This window comes from Eptatretus burgeri, chromosome 1 (assembly GCF_056783735.1).
Source record: "Eptatretus burgeri isolate ZD-2024b chromosome 1, Ebu_testis_v1, whole genome shotgun sequence".
Taxonomy (NCBI): domain Eukaryota; kingdom Metazoa; phylum Chordata; class Myxini; order Myxiniformes; family Myxinidae; genus Eptatretus; species Eptatretus burgeri.
In genome coordinates, this window is record NC_140961.1 from 155604461 (window position 1) to 155619518 (window position 15058).

Consider the following 15058-nt stretch of genomic DNA (forward strand, 5'->3'; position numbering starts at 1 on the left):
GCTCAACATAAACCATTCATAATTGGATTGAACATTTGTTTTGCCAAAGAGGAAAAGCACATTTCGTTCACATATATTGATAATTATCATCGATTTATAATTGTTCAATTTCATAACACCTTTGATCATTCCTAAAATAATCCCCCATTTGGGTGTCCCATGAGGCTCATGCATTTATTGAAAAGCAGGAGATTTATTCCCCTGCACAGAGACATATTGTCTTAGTTCGTGAGAACTCACAGCATTGAGTTTCTATTTCTCGGATGAGAGTTTCATATTGTTGTTATTGTGACTTTAAATTTATTGGATGAAGATACTTGAAAGAAGTGAAAGTGTTCCTCATCGGGCATTTCAGCAGTGAAACATGTTTTCATGGATTCCAACCTCGTCGTCGTTATTGTGTTTCATATTTCTGCTTCCTCCACATTCGAAGACATTGTTTTGCAGTGCATGTGATATCAACATTGATCACATGTCAAGTGGAATATTTCTACATGGTCAATTAATGCTCGGTGGTTTGTTTCCTTTACACAGGAGAGCAAGCATTGCTCCATTGAATCCAAAGGTCGGGCCTCAACCGGCCGTCTGTTTTGAGTGAGTATTCTTCCAGCTTCTTTTCCAAAAACCTTTTTTTAAATCTACCTTCGATCTAAAAACAGATCCAAGGAAATGACACACTCGTCCAATTTTATTTTGACTTTTCTTTTCTTTATCAATACTTTCTGAATATTCCTGGTGACATGAAGAGTTTAGCTTTACTAATGAAATGGTTTTGTTATTTTATCCCACCATGAATTGTATGTTCACTGTTTAGAAAATCTTTTTTTTGAGGAACCGAACAGATAAAAATAATTTATGCTTTGAGATCAAATGTTCGACAATAAGAATGTAATAAATATCACATAATTATTTGATAATTATCAATATATGTTAATGAAATGTGCTTTTGTGTTTTGCAAAACAAATGTCAACTTGGTTTTGGCTTTGAGGTTAACATTGTGGCTTGGGATCCCGGAGCCTTTAGTTCAAGCCTTGTTTCGCTGAATTAACACCAGGGGGTGGACTCAGCCTGACACCATTCTGAGGTTGGTGAAATGAGTACCAGTGTACTGGTAGTTGGGGCAGTCACTGCATCAGAAGCATATCTGTGCCCTTAACCAATGATGCAACCAGCAGCCAAACTGGCTGCACACGAAGGGAAGGGGTATTGATGGAGTTATTAAATCTCGTATTGATGTGGTGCAGGCATGATGGGCTGAATGGCCTCCTCCTGTGCATAATTTCCTTGTAATCCTTGTCATGAACATGAGATAAATCGACTGGTCTGTTAAAATATGTTTTGATACAATATAAGTTATTACCCCTACCAGCGAAGGTACACTGAAGTTGTGTTTTTCCCCTTGTCTCTTTGTCTATATGTTTGTCTGTCTCTCTGTGAGCAGGATATTTCACACAGTTATGAACGGATTAAGACAAAATTTGGTGCACAGGTTGTGTGTGTGACGAGGATGAATTGGTTAGACTTTGGTGAAGATCCAGATCCAGCTCCGGATACTATAATTATTTTTAGATTCTTTGAGTAATTCTTCACTTTTGAGAGATGTGACCAAACATGATAAAAAGCATGATATCTCAAAGCGTTATGAGTAGGGTGGATATACTGGTTCTGGCTCACTTTTCCCCATGTAAATGAATGGGGGATTTTCAGCGATTCCTATTTTTTTCCCTAAAAATAAACCCCCTTTTTATCCCAAGGTATATTTATTTGTCTCCCCTTTTAACCTGGAGGTTGAACCTCATTGAATTGAACACCTGGGGGTTGAACAGCTCACTCATTGAACCTATAAAGATTTGTTCATTCTCAAATTCCTTCAATAGTTTAATTTTCTTTGCACAATAATCCCCATCTAAAATATTGAAAAACAAAACATTTGAATCTTTATATTTTTTAAGATACCCATTTTGTGCCATAACGAAATGATAAACTTCTCTTAATGATCTCATCTGGCCACCGCCCGAGTTGCAAATCATTTTTGTGTATAAACCACGCCATTAAAAAAGTTTTGTTTCAAATGTTTTCAGTTCATGCCGTGAAAATGAGGAAGTGTTTTTTTGACACGGTCGTGCTGTGAAAAGAAAAACAGGAACTATTCAGTGAGACAAGGTCTCGTGTTTATATTTTATCTCAGAACACGAACTGAAAACATGTTTAATCAAAATCATATCAGGGTATTTTAAGTATGTTTTGAAAATGATTCATACAATTTGAGAATATAATCGCCCAGTTATTTTCCAAGCTGTCTCTCCCGAAGCGTCATTTCCTGTGGCCACACCCAATGATTAGGTAATTTCCTCATGTTGTCTTATAAGTGATTCGCCAGACAAAGTTTCTGCCAGACGGGATTTTCATTTTTACAACTGAGACATGAGCGATCTTTCTTCCGCGAACAAAACAGCTCAACACAAAGTTGGTAAGTTGGTTCCTCTTTGAACGATGAAGCAATTGATTATAAATTAAATCATGATAATTCTGATATATATTTTTTTTCTTGGCAGGTCCTTGGAAGAAGAGCAGTTTACATATCACGACGAGGTGCATGAAATTAATGCTCTTATTGAAGAGGTCAATCATCTTAAAAGAGAATTGAAAAACATTTTTAAAGACTGACACGACGTCTTATCACGGCCCAGAGACATGGACTCACTCTCTTCCAATGAACAAAACAGCTCAACACAAAGTTGGTAAGCCTGTGTATTGGTTCCTCTTTGAACGATGAAGCAATTGATTACAAATTAAATCGTGATAATGCGAAAATATATATTTTTTCCTGACAGATCCTTGGAAGAAGTGGAGTTTACATATCACGATGAGGTGCATCAAATGAATGCTCTTATTGAAGAGGTCAATGATTTTAGAAGAGAATTGAAAAACATTTATAATGACTGGTACGAAGTCTTATCACGGCCTCTGATCTCGAATGAATTAAACCAATGGTGAGACACGTGTGTGTGTGTGGAGCTTGTGTGGGGTGGAGTTTTTGTGTGGAGCTTGTGAGGGGTTTGTGTGTGTGGAGCTTGTGTGGAGCTTGTGAGGGGTTTGTTTGGGATGGGGTTTATGTGGGCAGGGTTTGTGTGGGGTTTGTGTGGGGTTAATGTGGGTGGGTTTTGTGTGGGTGGAGTCAAAAAGGGGCGGAGTCAAAAAAATTTCAATTTATATTTGTCTTTTGTAATTCCTGTGAATAAAATGAACCTAAAATCTCTTCCCCTTCCAAATCATATATTTTATAAGTCCAAGGAACCGTATCTATTACATCAACAATTTTAAAAAGCTCGTTCGTCCATCTTTTAATATAACCCTTTTCAAAATGAGATTTCCACCGATATATTCTTACGATATCACCAACTTTGAACTTAGGTTTTCTGACATTAATCTCTTTTTCATATTTTAATTTTGTAAATGTTTCTGATGGTTTCCTATTTGTTGACGTGTGAATCGTGTCATTATACTTATCCACAATATCCTGAATAAAAGATGACCATTGTTGTGAACCGAGTTGTGTGAATTTTTTATATAGTCTCTCTTTTAAGGTACGATTAAAACGTTCAACAACAACTGCCTTCCCTTCATTAAAGGTACTGTATAATGTAATACTGTTATTTTTTAGAAAATTCATAAATGTCTTGTTATAAAACTCTCTACCCTCATCAGTCCACAATTTTTTAGGTTTTCTCTTACTTTTATTAAATATATGTTGAAAGGCTAACATAAGAGTATTACCTGTTTTGTTTTTAATGGTACAACGCATACGTATCTACTCCTCAAATCAATAACGGTTAAAGCATACTTGTACCCCTTATCATTATTGAGTTCAATCAAATCAGCAGACCAGATATAATCAACTTCCTTGGAATAAACTTTCCTTCTCTGAAACTTTGTGAATATTGGTTTATGTAATTCATCAGCTAATTGCTCTTCAGTCTTAATGACATCATTAGAGCCTATAAGTTTTTTGAATTTCCAAGTCCAAGTTTCAATTTAGCACTGATCATCTTCTTCACAATGAACCGATCAACTTTTTCTCTCAAGGTTGGATTTTGTATCAGAGACAAATTATACAACATTTCTCTATCGGCTTCATGCTTTTCTTCCAACGCTGTGGTATTCCCATCATCAATATCGTGTCTCATGCACACTTCATCAACTCTATTGATTGGTTTACTCCAGGATTTAGGATTTTCTGTCTCATCTAATCTTTTATCCAAATTTGTGCCTGGACCACAGAAAGAATACACTGGAAGATGTAATTCCCCTGGTATTCCAGTAGTTGTAAATTTACTTCCTGATAAAAACTTTTGTATATCTCCTCCTCGTTTGTGTTTGGAGATAAATTGATTTTTTTTTTAAACCACACACCGAACATATATCTTTTTGTATAACCCTGTTATTTTTACTTTTAATATATGAAATATTTTTAGTATTAGTTTTCTTTTTACATTTGAGACAATAACTCATTTATTTATGAGAAAAATTCCTGCAGATTGCAAAAACCTTTTTAGTTTCCAACATGCACATTTGAATCTTAATTTTTAAAACATAAAGAATCCTTAGAAATGCCTTCACTCTCTCCTCCATTTATTTAAGAAAAAAAAATGAAAAAATTTAATTGAAATGAATATCTTGTCGATGTCAATAGTCTTGAAGAAAATATTGCAAATAGACTTGTAAATTCTTTGTTTTCCTCCTCGGTGGGTTGAGTTATTTTCTGTAATACCACCAATCTTTTTTTAATCTCACTGTTTTCCATATTTTGACATTTATTTTGTCTCGCTCTTTCCTCCCTTTCCTCCCTCTCTCTCTTCTCTCTTTCCTCCCTCTCTCTCTTCTCCTTTTCCTCCTCTTCCCTCTCTTCTTCAACTCCTTCCTCATCCCTTATTATCCTTGAATCGCTTACACCCCATAGAATATCATACATATATTCATCAGGATTTCTTGTTATTCCTGTATCCAAAATAATTTTTTTTCTTTTTGTTTTTCAATATTTTATTTCAATTTCAATTCAATTCAATGTTTTGTTTTTCAATATTTTAGATGGGGATTATTGTGCAAAGAAACCAATAAAATTTCTTTTGCATTTCTAAAAGAGCCTTACCTTTTCTTAACTTTATAATTTTTTCATTATTTAACATTCTAATTAAATCTAAAGTTGTCGGTTTATCAACATCAGCATAATGCCAATCTTTTATTGAAAATACCTCATTCTTATGTTGTAGAACATATTTATTAAAATACCGAATACCCTTTTCTTGAAGGTATGCTTGGACACAGAAATGATAATTTTCTTGAAGCCTTCTTGCTGTCATTTATGTATTAGAAATATATGTTAGAATAATATTATGGCTCGAAACACCTCCCCATTTTCCCAAAGTTAAATCATTTTGTATTTCTTTACTTATTATATATAATCTGTTTTTTCTGTTTTCATGAGATGAACAAGGGCAAAACCATTATTATATTTACCCTTATTAAATTCTTTTATTTGTTGTTTACTAATCGTGGCCCCACAAAACTCATTCTCGATACCAATTGGATAATATTCTTCCTTACGAGACTGATTTAATTGTTTCAGGTCTTCGAGGTTAATTTTAAATGACCAATTATACCCTAAATCATTCATATCATACCCCCATTGTTCTATTCTCAAACAAACGATACGCCCTTCTTTATAAAAATTTATTTGAATTCGAACTGTGAATTCTGTATGACCTGGAGATAATATCAACACTTCTGTATCTTTGGAATACACGGCCGTTTTATTTAAGGATATATATTGTGATAAATGGCTTAATCTCACCAAGTCATTCGCGTCAGTCGGGCTTGGATAATTTTTTAATTTATAAGCATTTTTCATGTTAATATTTTTGGTTATATTATATTTATGTCGTTCAGCCTGTGCCTTTGTGTAATAATTTGATAAATCAATATCCAGTTCTTGAGATACACCAAAGATAGAACCGTCTTTACCAACATAAGTCATTTATATTAAATTAAAAATAATATCATAAAATTTTTTATTTTTGTTGAGTTGAAATAACACATATAGACATAATTGACCACAACACTTGGAATTTAATTCTTGGACTTGAAATGTTTGATAAACACCATTCCGTAAGAATTTTATGACTTCAACAGGTGGTGGAAGACCAAAACTATCAAAATAATATTTGTCTTGACTATTAAAATACAAACCCAATGAGAACCGTTCCCATTATTATCTTCTAAGTTCATAATAATATTCTTTGTATGTTTCGGCACATTTGTTAATTCATCTCTCATAAAAATAACCACATTATGAATTTTTAATTTCTTACAATATTTGACAAGTTGTAAATTTGATGTTGTATTCTTTCCAAATTCTTTCAACCACTCATCAATGCTCATTTATTTATTAGAAAGAAAAATCCATTACCTCTTTTCGTTAATTTTACACCTGCTTGTGCTATAGAAGAAAGCATATCTCCAACTAACAATCTCGCTTTATCAGGCAGACCTTCAAGTTTTTCAGCAAAATCTACAATTACACCACTTCCACGAATTTGTTTCTCCAACTCTTTGTTATGTCTTTCCAATTCTTTTTGAGCCTGGAGTTGAGCCTTCCTTTCGTTGGCAGTTTTCAACGCTGTTGAAATACCACCCGTCAATGCTCCAACCGCACTTAAACCAGCAAATAAAGGAATTAGAAATGGGAGAAATCCTCCACTCGTCTCTCTTATTAAATATTTTTTCAACATTGGTTTTGTCATTTTAATTTTAAGTGAGCCAGTGTCATTCAAGATTTTAACCTGTTCTCTTGTGAGAAAAACATCAATTCTTACTGCTCCTTTTCTCTGAATTGTATTAACGTTAATCGTACAAGGCTTTTGATTTTGAACACAAGATGATAGTTTATGAAGATTGATTTGATTAACATATACCCCAGTTGGTACTTTGCCACTCATTTATTTAACAAAAAATTATGTGAGACTAATCATCACACCATTATCTGTATTAATCTGCAATTCTGTTTCTTCCAAAAGCAAACAATATGTATCAACTTCTTCACTCTCTCCTCTTTCAATGTATAGGGAAGTATCCACTCAATTAGACTTTATAGTTTCCTTTTGAGCGCTCAGGTCAAACGCATAGATTGTATACAAACTTTTAAATGCTGTCATATCCAAAATAGGTTCTTTATTTCCATTACTTTCACACACCTTTTGGTAAGACTTGTATGCTTCAGCAAAATCATTTTTTCCCAATTAATTTCCAATCTATCTCGTGGATAAAATGTTCCATCTAGAGAAACGCGAAGTTGTTTCACCTTAGCATTATCACTCAATGCATTATTCTTATCAGTCGCAGTATCACCATCTGGCTTTTTAAAAATGATCCACAGATATCGTGGCTTTCCTTCCAGAACACCCAAATTCCACGTGTAAGTAGTTTGGTTGAGTTTAACGTGTTGACATCTTCTTTTGAGGTATGATACACTGAGTGGTTTCTTTGAGTTAAGTCTTCGATTCAACATCTCTTCTGTTTTAAGATTAGGAGTATATTCACTGATATATCAACTCATCTCCTCAATTACAAATTTATTCTGATCACCAAAAGCATTACCAACACCAAAAAGCAATCGATTTTCATTATCATTCCTTTGTAGTTGAAATCTAATTTTAAGACCATACAGAACTTTATCATGATCACAAAATCCAAATATACCTTTAAGAGGAACTGCCACAGTAAAACTATTTTCTGCTTTTGTATCATCATTATACGCTCCTTTCCTTTGAGTATATCCAGGGTCTGTGTTTGTTTCCGTTGACATATCAGGAATAAAACCTTCGACAGACCCCTTTCCCATTCTATCACTGAATGTATAGAGTGTAAATTTCATCATTTCAGATACAGCAGAGACATAATCAACCGCTTCAACTTCTTCTGTTCCAATATACAAACGCACACTATCAAACATTTTCCAGAAGAAATCATTTACAAGTGTAGCGTTTGTGTTATTCCCAGCTTTAGTGAATTTAAATTTACACAACAAGAAACTTTCGGAGAGATTCAAATAGGTTTGTTGATTATTTATTTCAAAACTTTTTGTACCATTCGTATTCCAGTCTGTTCCAGTTATTACATTTACCTTGAAGTAATCTTCTTTTTTAGTGGAGTTTGAGATAATAAAAGTATCATCCAAATCATAGCTACTATCAATTGCTTCCATACTTGTATTTATTTAGGAAAAAAAGATGTTAAAACTTTTGAAACCCTGATCCAAGTATTTGAATTATTTTCTGTCGTTCTTGGGGGGACAACTGAGTTTTGCCTTTCTTAATTTCTTTTATTGCTTGTAATTTATGAGATTCCTTCTGGGCATCTTTTATGCTCTTTACAACACCTGCTACATTTCCCACAGCAGAAGCAGTTGAACGAATTAGATATTTATGTTTAAGAATAGTTGAACCAATACCCATGAGAGTATCAATTATCCCATCTCATCTAAATTGATGTCCAACACCCCTTTGTCTCTTTGGTTTATAGTATCCTCTACCAAGATACATACCTTCACCCTTGTAGTATGGGGAAAGGAACATCCCATCCCCTGTAATTATTTTATATTTTCCCAACTCGTGTTTCCTCACAATAACCATCATATTTATTTATTGGAAAACTTCTCGTAGGTGAATTCTGATGGATATAACTTCTCCATTAAAATAAATCACACGATTATCTTGGTCGGTTATCCTAAAATTTACTCTGTGTATGGTTTTTCCTGACACAGGGAGATAAACCAAATTTTTGGGTTCCATATTGAATTTATAACCAATTGGGGTTGAGTATGCGCTGAATGAAAATATTGTATTTGTTTTTTTCCATCATTATAAGCACCATCAATCAAATCACAGTAAATTAACACCGAATTTATTCCTGAGGATATTTGAATGACATTATCAGTGTAAAACGTCCCATTGGTTTCAATCTTTTTTGAGGAGAAACCCAATAACTCTCTAAATGAATGATCAATTGTGAAATCAACCTTGTAGTTATTTTTAACTTTAATCGTTGATTTTGAAGTATGTTTTTGAATGTCTATAACAATATTTTTTGGTTCATCACCCTGTTCTTTCATAAGACGAGCAATTTCGGAAGATATTTGAGAAATCTCATATGCTCTGGGTGGGACTATTATCGTTTTGTATCCACTTCCGGGATTATAACTAAACTTGTCATTTTTATCAGTTATATTAAATAAGGTATTATAAGTTTCCATGGACAATAAAGATGCCTCATATTCTTTTGTTGGGTCAAGTAGTAGTGGGTATGGGAATGAAGATGTGTGGTCGCTTGATGTGAAATTGAAACGAAGGATTGTGCTTCTCATCTTATTTAATACGAGATAAAATGTCTTTATATTGATATTTATTAATTATTTTCATGTTCATCAACTGGTCTAAAATGGCTGATGCTTCATTAAAACAATTGTTATTTCCAGCCACCTTACTACCTAACAACAATAACAGTCTATTAACTAATTGCGATGGGTCATTTGGAAGAAAACTAACACCTGAACCAAGGATACTTAAAGCCTGATTAATGTGTTTCTCCTTCTCATTCTTCCTACTTTTACCAGAAAGAATAACCTTATAATTTAGAGTGTTCAGCAGATCAATATATACTCTATCATCATTATTTTCCATATCCAATGGTTTATCAATATACTTTGATTCATCCCTCACAGTTGAACCTTGTCTTCCATCTTTTGTGAGAAGAAACATTAATCTCGGAGTTAGTTTAACAGGGGGTTGAGCAGAACCCAAGAACCTTAATTCATCATTAAATATCAATACCTTTTCTTGAAGAAGATGAAATATTGCTGGTTGTTCTGTTGGAATGAGTCCTGCTTTAGTTTTTGAATCCGCTGAATATTCATTGTTTTGAAGAGCATTCACAATATAATCAGGGGGTTGATTAATCTCTTCCAGTTGTTGAAATAAACCTTCATCATCATATACCTTTAATTCTCCTAAATGTTCTAATTCTTCCTCCGTCATTTGATCAAATCTTATAACATTTGAAGTTTTTTAGGAATATATTCTACTGTGGGAACTGTGGAAACATCTTTCATTTTTTCTTGGGAAGTTTTTAAAAGTGGTTTAAAAAATTTCTCTTGTTTTCTTTCAAATGCTTCTTCGCCCGTTAGTTTCTGTCTGCGTTTCTTCTTTATGTCTTCCTGCTGTTTTACAACTTTTGAAACCAACTCTTGATGTTCCTTAAAAATTCTTGCTCTTTCTTTTGCATCCATTTATTTATTGTAAACTATAATTTAATGAATTGTAAAGATCAACAGGGAAATTTTCCTTTTCTTCATCATTCAAGTAGATGTGTTCAAATAAATCCTTTTCTTTAAATGTTTCATCAAATTCTTTATGAACATTAATGCGAGTTGTAATTTCTTCTTCACTAATACTTGCATCTCTGCTTTTCATACTTTTGCGTTGAGTTTATTCATCAACATCAAAACCGAATGATAAAATCTTCACTCCGCTCAGATGTTTAATCATTTGTCTCGTTCCTTCTGGATTAGTTTCTAATATCCCAAGACCACCAGATTTTAGTTTCCTTAACTCACTCTTACAATGTGAATATTTTGTTGTACCAAGAGAAACCTCCTCAAATATTTGTCCTTCATTCCTCAATCGCCTATGTTCCTCCACTGAAATATAGTGATAATCTTCACCTTTTACTTCTCCAGGTCTTATTGCTCTAGTTGTTGTTGATACAATGCGTATCACTGGGTGTTTTTAAAGTAAATTTACAATATTCTCGTTTGTACTACACAAGAACCTTGATTTATGAAAGTTTTTTCCAGAAGCAGATTTACCCACAATATTTACAATAATAGTTGTCATTTATATATGTAATTGTTTATAAAACAAAAAATATATCCCTTAATATCACATCTTGTTTCACAACAATATATTTATATTTTTCAGTCGTGTGCTTCATGCAATCCTCAAATTTCTTTTTACTACATAATGTAGAACAATTATCTCTCCAAAAATTATTGATATCTATTGAATTTAACTTGAATAAAATAAAAGTATTAGCATTGTTTCTGATGGAACAACGAGGAAGTTGAAAGTACGATTGACTAAGATAAATACAATTACAAGAAGAATGTCTCCCTCTTGTGTAGTAGCTGTCCATTACCGTTTGGTTTCTCTCATTAACACAATCATCAAAGATAACGAGGTTCTTTTTTGAATTATCTAAATCTTGGGGAGACGGTATATCATCCGTATTATCACTAAGAATACAAGTTATAGGATTTGATTTCTTTTTACATCTCTGTGTATCACAAAATAGTTGAATTATATCTTCAATTTTATAATCATTTAGGTTTTTTTGACGTTTAAATAAACCGATTATATCTTCTTTTTGAAGACCAGCATTAAAACCTTGTGAGAGTAGTTGATACTCTGGTTGAAAACTCGACTTTGTGAAAATTATTAAATTATCATAATCTAAAAAGTTGGGAGTGAGGAGCATCTTTAAAAGTAAGCAAGTTTTTCCACATCCACTTGAACCAACTATGAGACATCTTAATGAATTTGGGAGATTTTTATGGTTGTTAAATTTTATCTTATTTTCCCAAATGGGTAAAAAATCATTCATTTATATATTTGGAAAACAGGTTATTTAATTTATTATTAGCTTTTTTAGAAACTCTATATTTTATCCTAAGTTCAGGTTTAATTTCAAGATAATCCATTATTTTATTTATACAGTATCTTGTGTTGATATTTCCCTGAAAATTACATCCATGAATAATATATAACAACAATCCTTTGAATATTTCTCTTATATGTTCAGTTTCTTCCCTTGTAAGGAAAGGTGTGTTATCACCCTCATACTTTACATTCATTTCTCTCATCAATGTTGTAAAGTAATTCATTTTTGGTTAAATCTAAAAGAATTATTTTCCTTTTTATATTTTTTATTATCATTAATTAGAAGATAATCACAGAATATACATTGTTTATAGGCTTTTGACTCTGTGTTTAATCCCCGTCTTTCACACGCAGGACAAATCTCAAATTTGTCATCTGGAGAATCAGGAAAATCTAGCATATTTATAAAGTAAAACTTTACTTAAACTGAAATTCATCTATACTTTCAGTTGTATATTGACTCATATTTAATAATATTACCATCGATATCGATATACTTTTTTTCATTATCAGATTCAACGACAACATTTTTTATATTAAAGGTAATTTTAAAATGATCGTTAACTACTATTGAACGAAACGTCATTTCACCTGATATATTAACATCCTTTATTTCATCAGGATTTACATCTTTAAGGTTGTTGAAAAAAATACAAATTTCTCCTTGCATATTACAGATGGTCTTATCTTTTCTTTCTAAAGCTTCATTCATAAGGTTTTTGTTTTTTGATACTTTTTCTTGTTTCATTGCTTTTTCTAGTTTTGAATATATTACCAGAAGGAGAGGAGAAACTTTTGTTAGAGATACTTTAATTGATGTTCTACCAGGTATACTAAAAGCCCTTCCACTGAAGGAAATTGAAGAACTCATATTATTTACCATAATTGTTTTTATCCAATAGTTGTTATATTTATCTTTGTTCAATTTTACATCTTTGACATATTTCTCAGTATCTTTAACAAATGAAGAGATTGATTGAAACTTGTCTTTTGTGTCTTGAAACATTGTATTTATTAAGTGAAAAAGTTGGAGGATAAAATGGTTTTAAGCACAGATTCACCTGTAAAATAAACGAAATTTTCATCAAGAAAATTTTAGTTTAAGCAAAGATTTATTATATAAATATGGTGAATACAACATAATGCGATGTTTGTAATCACAAATATAAACATTATAGAAAACACCTCCGAACTAACAAACACTCATTTAATCTATTTCATAAAATATCTCCTCTTGAGTTGGAAAGAAAACATTGTGATATCTGTTCAAAGGATGTTTTGAAGAGAAGTTATAATAAACATCTTCAATCACAAAAACACAAGAAAAATGTGTTTAAAGTAAAGGGAGACTATTATATTGAAAACACTGATGGGGCATTTAAAGGGCATATAAAAATAAGGATTTTTCAATTTGGAGAACCCGGTCCATCATCAATAGCTGAATCAATTGAAATAGTGAAACCCGATGTTGAAAAATTTATTAAAAAGATATTAAAAGAAATGAAAACTTTAAAGTTTTATATGGGAGTGAAAATGAATATGAAATGACAAGATGAAGAACATACTCCTTATATGAGAACAGATCTTCATTTTATAACATCATTTCAAGATTTTTTGAATCGTGGGGTTTATGAAGAACTATCAAGACAAGAGGAGGATGTTGATAATACAGTGGTAGGAAGTGGATTCAATATTAAAAAAAATCATCTTTTTAGATATACACATTTTAAAATCAAACCCTCTTAAAGCTTCTTCTTATATTGAATTACCAAACGAAATAAAACTAATGAAGGCAGTTGTTAACATTAAGAACAATGATAATAAATGTTTTCTCTGGTCTGTTCTTGCTCACTTTCATCCACCAAAATGTAATTCAGAAAGAGTAAAACAATATATGAAATATGAGAATACCTTGGATATTAAAGATTTTAAATTCCCAATGCCACTAACAGATATTCCTAAATTTGAGAAAAAGAATAATCTTTCAATTAATGTATATGGATTAACGGATACAAACAAAGTTCAAATATTAAAAATTTCAAACAACTATAAAAATGAAGAAACACACATTGATCTTTTATATTTTAGTGTTGGAAAGAATTCACATTACACATACATCAATAATTTATCAAGATTAATCTCTTCTCAGGCATTCAGAACAGCAAACAAAATATATCCTTGTAAGCGATGTCTTAATTCATTTCATACAAAAGAACGATTTGAACAACATTAAAAATATTGCAGTAATCATAAATCAGCTGTAATTACAATGCCTAAACCTGGTGAAAAGATTTATTTTGAAGATTATAATAAATCTATCATGCACCCATTTGTGATATACGCTGATTTTGAGTGTATCCTTAAAAAGATTAATACTGCTTCTCCTAATCCAAAAGAATCATATACAAATAAATATCAAAAACATACTCCTTGTGGTTTCTGTTATTATATCAAATCATCTGTTGGAGAAAAGTATAATAAACTTGAACATTATAGTGGAAAAAATGCTTCACAAGAGTTTGTAAAACGATTAGAAAAGGATTGTATAAGACTCACTAAATTAATGAAAGAAACAAATGAACCGATGAAATTAACCAAAGAAGAAAAATTAGAAATTAGAAAGAACAATATCTGTCATATTTGTGAGGGGGAAATTAAGGAGTCTAAAGTTAGGGATCATTGTCATCTTACTGGTAAATATAGAGGTCCCACTCATTCCTGTTGTAATCTTAATTATAAATTACCTTCTTTTATTCCAGTCTTTCTTCACAACAGCGCCAACTATGATACACATCTATTTATAAATGAACTTTCAAAAACACCAGGGAATATTTCTGCCATAACAAACACAAGTCAAAAGTATATTTCTTTTACAAAAATGATATTCACAAAACCTTTAACTTGTATTAGGTTTCTAGATTCTTACAAGTTTATTGGAACACCACTAGCCTACCTCGCATCAAATCTAAGCTCCACGGACTCTTTTACAAATCTTAATTCATTCTTTCCAAAAGAGGAAATTCTCACTAAAGAGGAAATTCAGATTAAAGAGAGAATTCAAAGTAAAGAGGAAACTCTAATTAATGAGGAAATTAATGAAGAAATTCTAACTGAAGATGAAATTCTAATTCTAAAGAAAATTCGAACAATGAATGAAATTCTAACTAAAGAGGAAATTCTGATTAAAGATGAAATTCTGATTAAAGAAGGAATTCTCACGAGAGAGGAAATTGAAACAAGGAATGAAATTCAAAGTAAAGAGAAAATTCTTACAAGTAAGGGAATTTAT

The 15058-nt window shown here is 31.9% G+C and overlaps 1 protein-coding gene across 1 annotated transcript in view; it reads left to right on the top strand.

The window, feature by feature from the left end:
- Window positions 1-251: 251 nt before the first annotated feature.
- Window positions 252-15058, top strand: part of LOC147035807 (extracellular calcium-sensing receptor-like) — a 44370-nt gene continuing 29563 nt past the window's right edge. Inside the window, exon 1 of the mRNA XM_085869612.1 lies at window positions 252-594. Within this exon, the coding sequence (XP_085725738.1) occupies window positions 365-594 (230 nt within the window). The 5' untranslated portion in view covers window positions 252-364. The remainder of the gene's footprint in view (window positions 595-15058) is intronic.